Below are 15,301 nucleotides of genomic sequence, written 5' to 3'. Positions count from 1 at the left end.
GCCTGTTTAGCTTCTTGAAACCATTGATCAAGAAAAATACTCTTCTGCCTCCCCTGCTTTATTCATGCAGAAGACAGAGACATGATTGGTCAGATGTGGCTGCTCCATCATTTATAGCTTGGCTCCTTACTGAGTACATTAAAATGAAAAACACCAATATTCAATATTTGAGAGCTTGGTCATCAAACAGAATTTAATAGTACAAGTGTTTGTAACCCAATATCCAGTGTGTTCAGTGTTTCTATTTATTTTATGGGGCGGACAACAAATAATGGAAGAAAAGGCAGTGCAGGGAATGCCCAACTCCCTTCAGTCTCAGCCCCATCGGCATGGCCAGTGGCCAGGTAGGATTATGGAAGTTGTAGTCCTAAGAGCATCTGAAGGGCCACGGGTTCCATGCACTTGGGACAGAGGAGTGAAGTGACCAAATCAACACCCAGACAAAATGTGGATGGCAGAACTGAAGGCAGGTAAGACTGCCTTCAAATACCAGGGCAATGGGAAAAAACCTCTGAAAGCGGCATGGCTGAGGAAGCATCATTTATTTCATGTTGCATGTTTTGTTGTTTGGGCCTGCTCTCTTCCCAGAAGAAAATGCTTCTCTGTGCTGCTGTTTTTCCAGGCCAGAGAACACCCATAAGTCCGTGAAAGCCAGCTACCATGCGGACATCAATTTACTATACTGGAGCGATGAAGAGGCTACCGTTGAGTTCAAAGATGTGCAGGGCCGCTGCACAGTGGTGTATGGGGAAGATTTGACAGAAAACATCCAGGACTATTCTGCCAGTGGCTCTGATCGCTTCTACTTCCTAGAGGTGACCTTTCCCATGGCAGAGTTTGACTTGTGCAGGCATTGATGCATTCTCTACATGCCAGCTGGTAGCCAAAGGCTGCTAAAGCCCTTAGTGGCTCACGGCATTTTGGGGTCAGAGATGCAAAATCCATCCCCACCCCAAACATGCACTAATGAACATGAAGACCAATTCACTGGCACGTTTCCCCCGTGTAAGCCCCATTTATGATAAGGAGGGACCTGGGCAGGAGAAGCACTTAGTAGGATGCGTCCCTTGGGTCAGGCGGGGCTGCTGCCTGGCATCCAGAATCCACTACCTGAGGCAGCTGTTTTATGGTGGGCTGGAGCCTTTGGTCTAAAGTATTAATTTTCCACTCTGTCCATGTGTCCCAGTTATGTACTTGGGAGCCCAAGGAACTTTCAGAAAAGTTTTGTGCTTGGTCTAGGCTAGCTTGAAGGCCAAAATGTTTAGTGTTAAGTTTATTTTTATTTATGTTTTTGTTTTCTAGGCATATAATGCAAAAACGAAAAGCTTTGAAGACCCACCATATCATGCCCGTAGCTCTGGAAATAAAGGGAAAGGGAAAGGGAAAGGGAAAGGTGGGTGCTTAATCAGTACATAACTGCCTCCGTCAGACTGGTGTTTGAGCCCAGCCCACTCTCAGGGCGGGATTTGACTAATTAGTCCTGCCAGTGGCAGGCTGTGCAAAGACTTCCCCCTTCCCCTTGTGGGGGTCAGGATAACCTCAAAAACAGCCTGCCTGGGAGGAGAGCAGGGGATTGTTCCACGTGGAAGGCGGAAGAGTGCTGAATTCTTCCCTCAGACCTTTGGAAGTAGAAAGGAAGGCTGTGTCAATGCTGCCCTGCAGGGAGGCAGGCTGGGGGTAAGGGGAGAGAATCAAAATTCCGAATTAATCCAGTAATTCTGCAGACAGAAAAATGATTTTAGTAACTCATATCAGACACTACAACGTTGGGTGGAGTTCAACCAAGTCCTACTCTGAGTAGACTCATTTAAATTAATGAACCTAACTTAGTTATGTTTGTTAATTTTGTTAGGTGTACTTGGAGAAGGACTAACACCCATTTTTCATAACTGATGGCTTGCATGATTGTGCTAATCCATGTGGAGGCACAAAGAGCTTTGCAGGGCATGGAACCAACCCCCCCCCCTTTGACTGCTGAGGGGAGCTGCTCTGTCCTCAAGCATCTGGGACGACTCTAGCGCTATATATTTCAGTCCTAGTTTTGCAGACACCAGTGGTAGTAACTCTGGAGAGTTATTTCCAGTCCCAGTGGCTGAAGGCAGTTTCCTGTGTTCTTTTAATGTATTGTTAAATGAACACACAGGACACCCCGTTCCTTACTCTCATTTTGCATAACTGCACGAAAGCCTAATCTATAGCGGGGTTTTCTGAAGGGTGGGGGAGCCACTCACAGCAGGCTCCCGCTCTCCCTCCCACCAGTTGCCAAATATTCCAGCAGCTTGTCTAAGAAATAGCACTACTGTCTCCGAGGGATAATAACATCCTAAAAGGGAAATGTAGTTGGGGGCCCATATCTGATCATGTGGGAAAGCCCCAAGTCCACCCAGCGAATGGGCAATAGAGGCTTTCATTGTGGGCTACCCAGAGGCATCTGGTGGGCCACTGAGAAGAGGATGCTGAACTAGATGGGCTGCTCAAATGTGTGTAAGTTATCCAGGGAAGCTGGATACGCATGCAAATGTAATGAGGGGAGGAATGAGGAGGCAGAGTTTCTGGGTTGTAGAATGGGCTGTTGCACTTCAGAATGCAGGGAGGGATCTTCTTTTTGACGCTCCCCTGCATGAAAAGCTTCCTGCAAGTAGCAAATTAATAGATCAGAGAGTGGGCTTGAACCTTTCTTCCCTGCAGCATTCACTGCAGCAGGGGTCATTTTTAAAAGATAGCATCCCTCCCCTGGTAGCTTAAAGTAGGGCGCCCATTCCCTTTTGTTCTGCTGCCCAAACTCTGCCTCTTCATTCCTCCTCTCAGTACATTTGCATGCATGAATAAAATAAAGGAAAACCACGAGAGGTTCCCCCCCCCCCCGCCTTTTGCATGGTGGGGAGGGAGGTGAAGGTACAGTGTCCTAGCTCCCTATGGAAAGCCAGCAGCTGGCCTTCAAAAGCCTCTTATACTTCTTGAAAATCTCCCTTGCATTGCAGTGTATCACTTTCTGAAACTGCTCTTAAGGGGGCCTTAAAAGTCCAAGTCCTGTCCTGCACCCTGTGGGATCAGAGTGCCAGCTGTGTAGCTGTCTTGCTATGACCCAATTTTGAACACCCTCTCACCCCAGTTTTGTTCTGTTTTTGACACAGGTAAAAGCAAAGGGAAATCTTCAGGAGCAACAGAGCAGAGTGAAATTGAAACTGCTGAGATTAAGCCATCAAAGTTGCGCAGCCTGGATGTCTTCTCTGGCTGTGGAGGCTTGTCAGAAGGGTTCCACCAAGCAGGCAAGGCCATTTAAAAAAGCCATTGGAAGGCTAGGAAGTGCAGGATTAGCAGCCAAGATGATGGAGCCAGTGGTAGATTCAGTTTTGTTTGCCTGAAGGGGGGGGGGGGATTTTGTACCCTGCTTTGGAAGTGAGGCGTGCAGTGTAAAGCTCTTTTTCCTCTTTTGGTTTCTTTTCCCAATGGCAGAAGTCTCAGAGACTCTGTGGGCCATCGAGATGTGGGAACCAGCAGCACAGGCCTTCCGCCTGAACAATCCTGGCACCACAGTGTTCACGGAGGACTGCAATGTCCTGCTCAAGCTGGTCATGTCTGGGGAGAAGACCAACTCCTTGGGTCAGAAGCTGCCACAAAAGGGAGACGTGGAGATGCTGTGCGGTGGACCACCTTGCCAAGGCTTCAGTGGGATGAACCGCTTCAATTCGCGCACCTATTCAAAGTTCAAGAACTCTCTGGTGGTCTCCTTCCTCAGGTTGACAGTGGCTTAATCAGCAATATAAGTTCTAGGGGGAAACCATTACTCAGCAGTAGTTCACATGCTTCAAATGCAGAAGATTGTAGGTTCAGTCCCCAATGCCTCCAGGTAGACTGGGAATGTCCCCCCACCCAATCTGAAACCCTAGGGAGCCATTGCCAGTCAGGGTAAAGGTAAAGGGACCCCTGACCATTAGGTCCAGTGGTGGCCGACTCTGGGGTTGCGGCGCTCATCTTGCTTTATTGGCCAAGGGAGCCAGCGTACAGCTTCCGGGTCATGTGGCCAGCATGACTAAGCCACTTCTGGCGAACCAGAGCAGCGCATGGAAACACCGTTTACCTTCCTGCCAGAGTGGTACCTATTTATCTACTTGCACTTTGACGTGCTTTCGAACTGCTACGTTGGCAGTAGCAGGGACTGAACAACGGGAGCTCACCCCGTCACGGGGATTCGAACCGCCGACCTTCTGATCGGCAAGTCCTAGGCTCTGTGGTTTAACCCACAGCGCCACCCGCATCCCGCCAGTCAGTGTAGACCATTCTAAAAAGCTGAATCTGGGTTGTTTATGTGTTGTAGTTCCACAGGAGGATAGAACATCTTGCTTTATTGCTTTATGTGACAGTGACTACAGAGTTCAGCTTTCCTGGAAAATCTCTGTGTATTCTTTTTTTTTAAGCTGGAGGTGAAGGTGAGGAGGCACATTTCTAGGCCTTGCAAGTGTAAATGAAACCAAAGCAGGTAGTGTGGGTGGAGACCCTGTGCCCCCCCCCCATGGTGTTGGACTCCCACTCCCAACTACCCCAGTCAGCATGGCCTGTGATCAGGGATGATGGGAGGTGTAGTCCAGCAACACCTGGAGGGGAGGGCCACAGGTTCCTTGCTCCTGTTACCAGCATTTCCAGTGACTGGATGGCTTCAGTGCCCTACATATCTCCTTCCCCCTTCACATAACTATAAAAACCCTGAATTATTGTTTCCATTAAAATGAAGAGAAATTATGCAGTTTGTTCAAATTTGCACAATTACAGCCTGAACTTTGAAATGCACCCACTGTACACCTTGTGTAAGGGGAAGCTTTCCTCAAGAACAAATGAAAGGTGGCTTGGGAATTTGAGATCACAGGTAGATTTGTGGGAGGCCGAGAGAAGCTGCGCAATAATTTCATTTTAGGATCCCTCATCTGTGCTCTGATCAAGGGAGAAGCAGAGTACACACCCGTTAAGCCAATGTGACATAGTGGTGAGACTCTGCTTTGAACTGGGAAGGTCCCAGTTTGAATTTCATTTCTGCTATGGATTTGCTAAGGCAAGCCACTCTCATCCAATGGCCCTCCAATACAGGAATCTTATCAAACCGCCTTGGGTAAGGTATGTGTGTAAGGTATGCTTGAAGCGCTTTGAATGCCCCAGAGCACCATAAAATGTTTTTATTGTTACTCCTTACTGCAGTGTGTTCCCTTTATGAATAAGTATGCATGGGATGGGTGAATGTTCTGTCCCTCAGTGGCCGGAACCCTTGTAAGACCTGAGGCTGTACTGGGAGAGTGGGTGAGGTGGTTGGGCTGGGACTTGCCCCCATATCCTAGTGTTGCTGAGGAAACCTGTCTGCTGTTGGAGAGGGGAAAAGAGCCCACAACTGAACCCCTATGACCCTTCTTGTTCTCCAGCTACTGTGACTACTACAGGCCGAGGTTCTTCCTGCTTGAGAATGTGAGGAACTTTGTCTCCTTCAAGCGCTCAATGGTGTTAAAGCTCACCCTGCGCTGCCTTGTCCGGATGGGATACCAGTGCACTTTTGGGGTTCTGCAGGTATGTTAGTTGGGCAGCCTCTCTGTCAGAGCAGGGGACGTGTCACAGTGAGTGTGTCCTCTGCAGGTTCTCAGAAGGAGAAAGATTCCTCTTAGATCTGGAGTCGAACCAGAATGCCATGAAAAGTGAGAGCTGTTAGGTGGTTTTGCTGAGCTCCCTCCCTCCCCCCAACCCCCAGTATGCCAATTCTTGGGTTGCATCAATAGTTTTGAAGAGAGTTTAGAGCACAGGTGGGAAACCTGTGTGGCCCTCTAGAATCTGGAGGGTTACCACCAGATACGGAACTCCAAGCTAGGGGAGATGCTTTTTTAGATTGGAATTGTTTTCAGGTGGTGAACTGGTGCTAGCTGTAGATTGTGGCAAACTTGATTGAATAATGCAAGGCAAGGCAATAAATTCAAAAGGACAAGTTTTTAGGCAAGTTTGCAGCTTTTCTTCTTCCTCAGCATTAACGTGTGTGTTTTAATCTTCCTCCCTTCCAGGCTGGTCAGTATGGTGTGGCCCAAACACGCAGGAGAGCGATTGTGCTGGCTGCAGCCCCAGGAGAGAAGCTTCCCATGTTCCCTGAACCTCTGCATGTCTTTGCTCCCCGAGCCTGCCAGCTCAGTGTGGTGGTGGACGATAAGAAGTTTGTTAGCAATATCACAAGGTAATGGCTGTCTTTCAAACTTAACTGTTGGCAGTTTCATGGTGTGCGCATGTATGTTTGGGGTGCCTTTAAAGACAAAAAAAACAGAACCCGGCTAGAGTTCAGCTTTCAAGGATCCGCTGACAAAGGCTCTTCTCTGCCATCCATTGTTGGACTTAAGGCTATGCTCCTAAACTTTCTTCAGCATCAGCATGTCTAGAATCACACTGAACACAGATTATTTTTAGTACCTTATCCAAACTGCACAGTTTCATTGCAAGATCACCACTGTTTGCAAATAAGCCTCTTTTTTACATATGTCAGGTTTCTCATTCACATTTTGGATGCATGTTTGAGCTGATTCTCACATGACAAGGGACAGATTTATCTGAGCCCCCTCCACTTGTGCTTTGAGCCCTGTTCACTGAGTGCAGAATGCCTTCCACCAGGGTCCAACATACGTAAAGAGGGCAGGAAAAAGCTCCCAAGAGCCCCCTTCCCTTATTCTGGCCAGCAGCCATAATCTTGAAGCTGTTTTCTGAAACTTATTTTTTAACGTTGGGAATAACTACTCTTCTCAAGTAAGGCTTTTTATTTGTCAGTGGAAGCAAGTTTTAGCCAAAGCCTGCTAATGAACCATGCTTCCTGGTATGAGTGGGGCCATGCCCCCCCTCCCGAGTAGGGGAAGGCCCAGGCAGGAGTTGATCTGTAAAGCACCTTCTTCTGCTGTTCTCTAGGACCTATTCAGGCCCATTCCGAACCATCACAGTCCGGGACACCATGTCTGACCTTCCTGAAATCAGGAATGGGGCATCAGCACTTGAAATCTCCTACAATGGGGAGCCACAATCTTGGTTCCAGAGGCAAATTCGAGGCTCTCAGTATCAGCCCATCCTCAGGGATCATATATGCAAGGTGAAGCACTTTTTCTTACTATGGTTATCTGGTGATGGGGTGGAATGCACTCTATTGAGGTCCAGAGTTTCCTAGGAAGAAGGCTCTCTTGATAGCTGCATTCTGATTTCTGAAGCAAAGTCCTTAGGCTTCCACACAATTTGAACATGGGAAACTGCCTCATGCAGAGTTGGACCTTTGATCCATCTAGCGTTGTTTCCACCGATTGGCAGCCTTCTCTTCCAGCGCTGCCTGGAGATGCCATTGGGGATTGGACCTGGGACCCTCTGCCACTGAGCTGCAGCCCTTCCCCTTGTGCTGCTGGAGAAAAGGACCCAAGCAGCTGTGCTGTGCGGCCCCCTCCTCACCATTGTGCCCTTTGTGCCACTCAGGAGTCTCCTACCAGGGAAAGAGTAGTCCCTTTTATACGGAGGTGCAAGCGGTGGCCCTAATGGATTCTGACTGGGAAGCTGATGCTGCTGCTGCAGCGCAGGGGATGAACTCTTGACTTTGTCTTCCTAGGATATGAGTGCACTGGTGGCTGCTCGGATGAGACACATTCCTCTGGCCCCAGGCTCAGACTGGCGTGATCTGCCCAACATTGAAGTGCGTCTCTCCGATGGCACCACCACCCGCAAGCTGCGCTACACACACCACGAGAAGAAAAATGGGCGCAGCAGCACAGGAGCCCTCCGGGGGGTCTGCTCTTGTGCTGAAGGTATGGGATGCCAAAGGAGGATCTTGCCCCAGAGGATGGTCCTTTTAGATGGTCTTCAGTCCTTTAGATGGTCTTCTCATCCCTAATGGACTCAGTGCTTCAGGCTCTTTGTGGGGTCTGTTCCCTGAAATGTTAATAACCAGGGCTGAGAACTAATTGAAAATGCTTAACTTATAAATGGTTAAAACCTTAGAATAGCTGCATAGTACAATTGCATCTTACACACCATTTGGTTGAAAGCCAGCCAATTGAAATTGCACAAGGCAGAGAGCTTCAAAGCTCTTTATGTACTGGCTTTTCCTGATGGAGAAAGAGCTTTGAAGCTCTCCGCCTTGCTTATCAGGCAAGTCCCGCTTAGCACATGGGCTCTACGATTCTCTACTGGGAACTCAGACGGCCCCGCAAGTTATTGTAAGACCATGCCAGAATGTGTGCTGAGCTTCAAAGCTCTCCACCTTGCTTGCGTGGTAAGGAACGTGGTCAACCAACAGGCTCTGAAAGGTAAGGGTACTTGTGTGGGGGCAGATCGAGTATACATGACCATACTGTAATTGAAACTGGAATATAGGTGTATTTATGAGATTGTGAAGGAAGTGTGAGTTGTTACAAGTTAATAAGCAAACTCTGCCACTCTATTTTGGTACAGGCCACCGATAGATAGATAGATTTTATGTCTAAATTGGATCTTCACATTGTGCCTAACTGGAATTTAGTGGCAGGAACAGTGAAATAGTTGTGAGGTGGGGCGGGGGGGGGGCGTAACAACCCCTTGCTCTCCCCTCCCCAAAGCTACAGATCTTTCCTGACCTAGGTTTGTGGGCCTGCATTTCTAAGCTACCAGGGAATATTCTTTGTAGTCCATGAGTAAGCCCCAGGCCCACAAGGCAAATGGCATTTTACCAGGGCAGCTGTGGGAAACCTCTGAACCATGGACCTAATTGGAACCAATGCTGCACCCAAATTAGTCCACAGAGTCATTCCATACAAGCAGCCCCCGCCTGCTCTGCAAATGGATCTGTGTGATCTGTGTGGAGCAGGTGCAGTTGGCAGGTGGGGTCTGTTCTCTGTCCATGTCGATTAGCTTATTGACCCTGACAGGGACCCCCATTGGAACTGAGTTTTTCATTGGGGTCTCCCTAGTGCAGCCAAGAGGGGTCGCTTTTAAAAAGGGTTTTCTTGTGTGTGTGTGTTTCTTTGTGGCTGATTAGCTGCTCTCCCTGTGCAAAGGTCAGAGGGGGCAGGGTTTCTGTTGAGTCAGGTGATTAGCTGTGGGAGGAGCTTATCAGAGCTAGCAGGGCAGCGCAGTTTGATTCATCTTTTAGATTTAGGGGAGCTAGTCTCAAACGTTTGTTGGGGGAGACCTAGGTTTTTTTTTTGGGGGGGGGTTATTTGTCCTGTCTTCACGCTTTTTAAGATGAAGGACCACTGTAGTCACCCCCAACGACACGTTCTCAAGATGGAGGGGGAGGGAACAGCTGCAGTCGCCTGCGGTTCCTGCGCAATGTTTGCCATCTTGCCAAAGGTTGCAGGCAGCTTTACCTGCAGCAATTGTATGTTGATTGCCCTCTTAAAAGACAAAGTCCAGCAACTGGAGGAATGTGTAGCTACGCTCCAAAGAATTAGAGAGCTGGAGCTCTTCTTGGAAGCAACAGAGCACACCACCAAGGAGGAGACAGGGGACTCCCCTGAGAAGGAGGCTAGTTCACCAACACAGGAGCCACAGGAGCCAGATATATGGAGAAACGTGACTCAAAGAAGTAGGAGGCCCAGGGTTCGCTCTGATTGTTTAGAAATACACAATCGCTTTGAGGTCCTCTCCCCTAGCATGGAAGATGAAGAGCAGACTCCATTTGAGGATCTCTCCCTCATTACAGTCGATCAGGTATATGAAGACGAGCAGCAAAGTCAATCCTCAGGGAATGTGCAGGCGACCTTGGAACGGACAGCTCACGGAAGAACCCCGACCAAACCTAAGAGGAGGCGTGTAGTGGTGATAGGGGATTCCCTACTGAGGGGAACAGAAGCAGTGATCTCTGGGCCTGACAAGATGTCTCGGGAAGTGTGCTGTCTCCCTGGGGCTAAGATCCAAGATGTAACTGAACGACTGCAAGGAATCATAAAACCCACTGACAAATACCTCTTCCTCTTGGTTCATGTGGGAACCAATGACACTGCAAGCAATAGCCTCCAGAAGATCAAAAGAGACTACGAGGCTCTGGGCAGGAAATTGAAGCAACTAAATGCACAAATTGACAGATTAGAGAACTGGGTCAAAACAAACAAGATGAACTTTAACAGGGAGAAATGTAAAGTATTGCACTTGGGCAAAAAAAATGAGAGGCACAAATACAAGATGGGGGACACCTGGCTTGAGAGCAGTACATGTGAAAAGGATCTAGGAGTCTTGGTTGACCACAAACTTGACATAAGCCAACAGTGTGATGCGGCAGCTAAAAAAGCCAATGCAATTCTGGGCTGCATCAATAGGAGTATAGCATCTAGATCAAGGGAAGTAATAGTGCCACTGTATTCTGCTCTGGTCAGACCTCACCTGGAGTACTGTGTCCAGTTCTGGGCACCACAGTTCAAGAAGGACACTGACAAACTGGAATGTGTCCAGAGGAGGGCAACCAAAATGGTCAAAGGCCTGGAAACGATGCCTTATGAGGAACGGCTAAGGGAGCTGGGCATGTTTAGCCTGGAGAAGAGGAGGTTAAGGGGTGATATGATAGCCATGTTCAAATATATAAAAGGATGTCACATAGAAGAGGGAGAAAGGTTGTTTTCTGCTGCTCCAGAGAAGCGGACACGGAGCAATGGATCCAAACTACAAGAAAGAAGATTCCACCTAAACATTAGGAAGAACTTCCTGACAGTAAGAGCTGTTCGACAGTGGAATTTGCTGCCAAGGAGTGTGGTGGAGTCTCCTACTTTGGAGGTCTTTAAGCAGAGGCTTGACAACCATATGTCAGGAGTGCTCTGATGGTGTTTCCTGCTTGGCAGGGGGTTGGACTCGATGGCCCTTGTTGTCTCTTCCAACTCTATGATTCTATGATTCTCCGTTTAGAGAAAGTGGTTAGGATCCTAACCACTTCTGTAAATGGACTGGCTTTCTCCTGCAAAAGGTTTGCATTCAAACCACTTCCTTCGAAGCTTAAAGGAGGCTTGCTGGGGCCAACAGATGGCTGGGCAGTGGGTACACAAATCCCTTTGAAGGTGCAATCCCAGCTGTGCTTTCAAGTGAGGTCATTCTAAGTGCTTATCAGTTTATTGGCAATTGCAGTGAATTCCTTTGACAGGATTTTGTGGCAATTTTAAATACCCTTTTAAAGGAATGGTAATGAAACGGTATTTCGAATTAGAAAACAGAGACGGTGGCTTTTCTAGGATGTTACAGTCCATGGCCCCTTGCAGTTTTATTCTGAGGCTTGTGGTGTAATTCAGATTATTGTGTTAAAGGGTTGTTGTCCCCCTTTGTCCACACATTCAGTGGAAGGTTTGTCTGAACTCTGTCATCCTTCCTAGGCAAGCCATGTGACCCTGCGGACCGGCAGTTCAACACCCTGATCCCCTGGTGTCTGCCCCACACGGGGAACCGGCACAACCACTGGGCTGGCTTGTATGGAAGATTAGAGTGGGATGGGTTCTTCAGTACAACAGTCACCAACCCTGAGCCCATGGGCAAACAGGTAAGAGAGAACTGCTGGATAATGCATTCAGTGGCATATTTTGTGAGTTTAGCTGTATTGCCTGGTGTGCTTTCTCTGTGGTGGCACCTCTGGCCTCGCAGAACTCACTGCTCAGGAAGTCCAACTGCCCAACGTCAGGGACCCTGAGGAAGCATGGAAAACCTTTTCCATTTAGAAGGCCTCTTTTCTTCAGTTAGGCCTTTCTTCGGTTACTCTGAATTCTAAAAGTTTCCCTGAAGATTTTATGCAGTATGGGCTGCTTTGGATTTCTTCTCTTTTTATATTTTTATGTAAAGAAAGCTGTTAAACAAGCCATGTGGGGGACCAGGAGGGGTCCCAGGGTCCTGTCAGAGGGACAGTTCCCCCCACTCCGTCCCCTGCATGTTTTCCAAATTGACTCTGTTTCATTTGTTTTACCTCATGTTTTTATCATGTGAACTGCTTTGAGATCTTTTGATGAAGGGCAGTAAGTAAATATAATAAATAAATGAAACAGGGCCAGTTTGGGAAACATGCACAAATAAACAGTCAAAACAGAAACAACAAAACAATAACCCCCCTTCCACAAACACATTTAAAAGAGCATTGGATGTCAGTCAGCCCAAGGCCTGAGGAATGTTTCTACCTGGCGTCTAAAGTTATATAATGAAGGCACCAGATGAACCTCCCTGGGGAGAACAGTCCACAAACAGGGGGCCACTGCAAAAAAAGGTCCATTCTCGTGTTGCCACCCTCTGGAGCTCATGTGGAGGAATGCAGAGTCTGGGTCAGTTTATATGGGGAGAGGCAGTCCTTGGTATATTGGCTCAGGTGTGGGGTGGAAGAACCCCAGAACTGCAGAGGGAGGGGGGTTGTTCAATCTGGCGAGCTGATAGTGCAGCGCTGAATTCTACCCCTTATGCCCCGAGAAAGGACACAGCCCAAATATCAGCTGGAAATGGCTCATGCTCTTCCACCCTTTTTTGCAGGGGCGTGTGCTTCATCCTGAGCAGCACCGGGTCGTGAGTGTGCGTGAGTGCGCACGGTCCCAGGGGTTTCCAGATACCTACCGTCTGTTTGGAAATGTGCTCGACAAGCACAGACAGGTAGGTTGCCACAGATGTTTTGAGTGGGGAGGGAGACCTTTAGATGTCAACTTTTATGGGACAGCTTTTAGAGCATGGGTAGGACACCTGTGGCCCTCTAAATGTTCCCACCATCCCTGACATTGGCCATGCTGTCTGGGTGCTACTGCAAGTTGGAGTCAAACAACACCTGGAGAGCCACAAGTTCCTCATCCCTGCTTTTAAAAGAAGTGGAGATGCCCAGAAAGATGCCAAAGCATCCCTGTTGCTTTGTTACTTTTTGTTTGTTTGTTATTTAGCTGTCTGACAGTTAGTGCTAGAGCACAGACCTATCATTATTTCAAAATTAAAATAAAGGGGCTGACAAGCATATAGCTGTCTTGCCTTGCACATTTCTTTAGAAGATTAGAGGTTATCAAAGCCATGTAAGCTGGAACAAGTTTAAAAACCTTCTGATGAAACCTTTAAAGCTTCCTGATGCTTCCAATTTTTGAGTTTGTGTAAACTGAGAAGAACTCAAGATGCTAGAAGCAGCTGCCCAGCAGGATGCACCAAAGAGATTTCTCCATCAGGGAAGAGTGAGCGTGTTTGCATGTGTGTATACAAATATGCATACACAAGGAAAGAGATTAAATACCCTTGCTGAAATACTTATTGTAAAAGATAGCATTAGATGATGGCTTAATATTCTAATGTGTTTTATACTCTGAAACTTTTGATTGCCAAATCAACAGATGGCTTGCTCACAGTGAGCAAAAAGAGGAAGGGAGAAAGTTTTGGTACCTTTGGGTTCCATTTGCACACACCCCACCACCACCTGCTTTGGTGGCCCTACCAATACTTAGCAGTAAGTGAGGTGGTTTGCAGACATGTGATGACTGTTTATTCTGCCCCTGCCCTGGCGGTGTTTTTGCAGGTGGGTAACGCAGTGCCTCCACCTCTGGCCAAAGCCATCGGACTAGAGATCAAATTGTGTGTGTTGGCCAAAATGAAAGAGGATGCTACAGGTAAGCTATGGAGTTTCGGTGATGTATTTTAAAGAGGACTTCTGAGCAACCTGTTCCCACAGCTCTGGCAGACTCCATGTCCCATCTGTGGCATGAAGCAGGGACATGCCTCCACACCTGTTTGGGCTACGATTGCAGCCTCTTTAGCAGCACAGCACTTCTGCATTATCTTCCCTGACTTAGGCCAGTTGCTACCATTGTATCTCTTGCCTGTCCTGGGAGTAACTATTGAGACAGCTAAGGGAGGGAGGGAGGCATTTCCCCCCACTCCAGAAAGAACTAATGGGGTTGCTTTTACAGTTGTACCTCGGCTTAAGTATTTAATTTGTTCTGGAGGTCCATTCTTAACCTGAAACTGTTCTTAACCTGAAGCACCACTTTAGCTAATGGGGCCTCCTGCTGCTGCTGCCGCGCCGCCGGAGCCCGATTTCTGTTCTTATCCTGAAGCAAAGTATTTAACCTGAAGCACTATTTCTGGGTTAGCGGAGTGTGTAACCTGAAGCGAATGTAACCTGAGGTACCACTGTATTTGCACAGGGCCCATGCGCTTCTTGGACACCCTCACATGCACACCTAGAGACTGGAGGACATTTAGCTCTCTAGATGTTGTTGGACTACAACACCCATCATCCCTGACCACTAACAATAAATGCTGCCTGATGGGAAGCCACAAGTTTCCCATCCCTGGAATAACATATCTAATTTATCTCTCTGGTATATTTTGTTCTTCTGCAGGTAACATCAAGCAGGAAAAGATGGACATTTCAGATTAATTTGTCAGTAGCCCGTCACCTGCTGCTCTTCTGTTCCAGCACCTGAACACCCAAACATGCACTGATTGTTTTTAATTTTCTTCGTTTCATTTTCTGGTTTATTTGCTTTCTTCTGGACATGCTGAAAATTGTTGGAAGTTTTTGTTTGTTTGGGGAATTATTTTGTGTTCTGTCTTTCTCTTTTCAAGCCTGTATTTGTGAGCAGTGTTTGTCTACTTGGCTGACATTCTGAAGCTGTTTTGATGTTCCAAATAACCATTCTCAAGTGATCGACTGTGCAGTGCCTGCCACTTCATGCGTGTGTGTGTGTGTGTGTGTTGGGGGGAAGGGTGTTTTTATTATGCATTGTATTGAAAATTAATCAACCACTTTGTACAAGTGGAAATTAATACTTTATGTAGTTTTTATATGTTGTAATATTTCTTCAAATAAAATCTCTGCTATAAATTATTCAAAGAGGGTATTTCTGACTTTCTTCAGATGAATTTGCCCATTGTGTCTGGTGTGCTGGTGTTGCCTCTGAAATCTAAGCACAAGAAGGCTGACTCGTTTCTACACACCAAGAAAATTATGGCTAGTAGGTAAGCAGGCCTGAATGTCTGCTTTAAGGGCAGAAATGTCTGCCTGCCTGGACTCTGTGCTGGAACATGAAAATTGGCAGGGCTTTATTTAGTTCAGCTGGGATCATGTGCCAGGGATTCTCTTGCGGAAGAGAACGTGATCAGCAAGAGGGCTACGTCCGACCCCCGACCTTTTATATATACAGGCCGTAGAGTATGTTTTTAGTGTAATTATTTTTTTAAAAAAAATCTTCCTGCAAGTAGATGGCTAGCACGGTGAGGCAATAGTGGAGAAAGGGGGGCGGTCTGAGTGAGAGGGGGGCATCCTCTTCACCTGCTCCTCCTTCCCCCCTTTCCCTCCCTCTGAGAGCTGTGCCTGTGCTGCCCCTCCTGAACCCACTCAGGCTCAGGCAGCGCC

General features: G+C 47.6%; 1 protein-coding gene across 1 annotated transcript in view; it reads left to right on the top strand.

Annotated features, from left to right (window-relative positions):
- Nucleotides 1–14,773, top strand: part of DNMT1 (DNA methyltransferase 1) — a 62,398-nt gene extending 47,625 nt beyond the window's left edge. Inside the window, exons 23-34 of the mRNA XM_081177333.1 lie at nt 623–815; nt 1,303–1,393; nt 3,135–3,269; nt 3,457–3,739; nt 5,409–5,550; nt 6,033–6,199; nt 6,916–7,093; nt 7,595–7,790; nt 11,316–11,479; nt 12,448–12,564; nt 13,460–13,550; nt 14,286–14,773. Of these exons, the coding sequence (XP_081033459.1) occupies nt 623–815; nt 1,303–1,393; nt 3,135–3,269; nt 3,457–3,739; nt 5,409–5,550; nt 6,033–6,199; nt 6,916–7,093; nt 7,595–7,790; nt 11,316–11,479; nt 12,448–12,564; nt 13,460–13,550; nt 14,286–14,323 (1,795 nt within the window). The 3' untranslated portion in view covers nt 14,324–14,773. The remainder of the gene's footprint in view (nt 1–622; nt 816–1,302; nt 1,394–3,134; nt 3,270–3,456; nt 3,740–5,408; nt 5,551–6,032; nt 6,200–6,915; nt 7,094–7,594; nt 7,791–11,315; nt 11,480–12,447; nt 12,565–13,459; nt 13,551–14,285) is intronic.
- Nucleotides 14,774–15,301: the final 528 nt, after the last annotated feature.

Source organism: Podarcis bocagei, assembly GCF_964188305.1.
Source record: "Podarcis bocagei genome assembly, chromosome: 17".
In the NCBI taxonomy this organism is placed as follows: domain Eukaryota; kingdom Metazoa; phylum Chordata; class Lepidosauria; order Squamata; family Lacertidae; genus Podarcis; species Podarcis bocagei.
The sequence above is the reverse complement of the archived record's forward strand: the minus strand, read 5'-3'. Positions and strand labels throughout refer to the sequence as shown.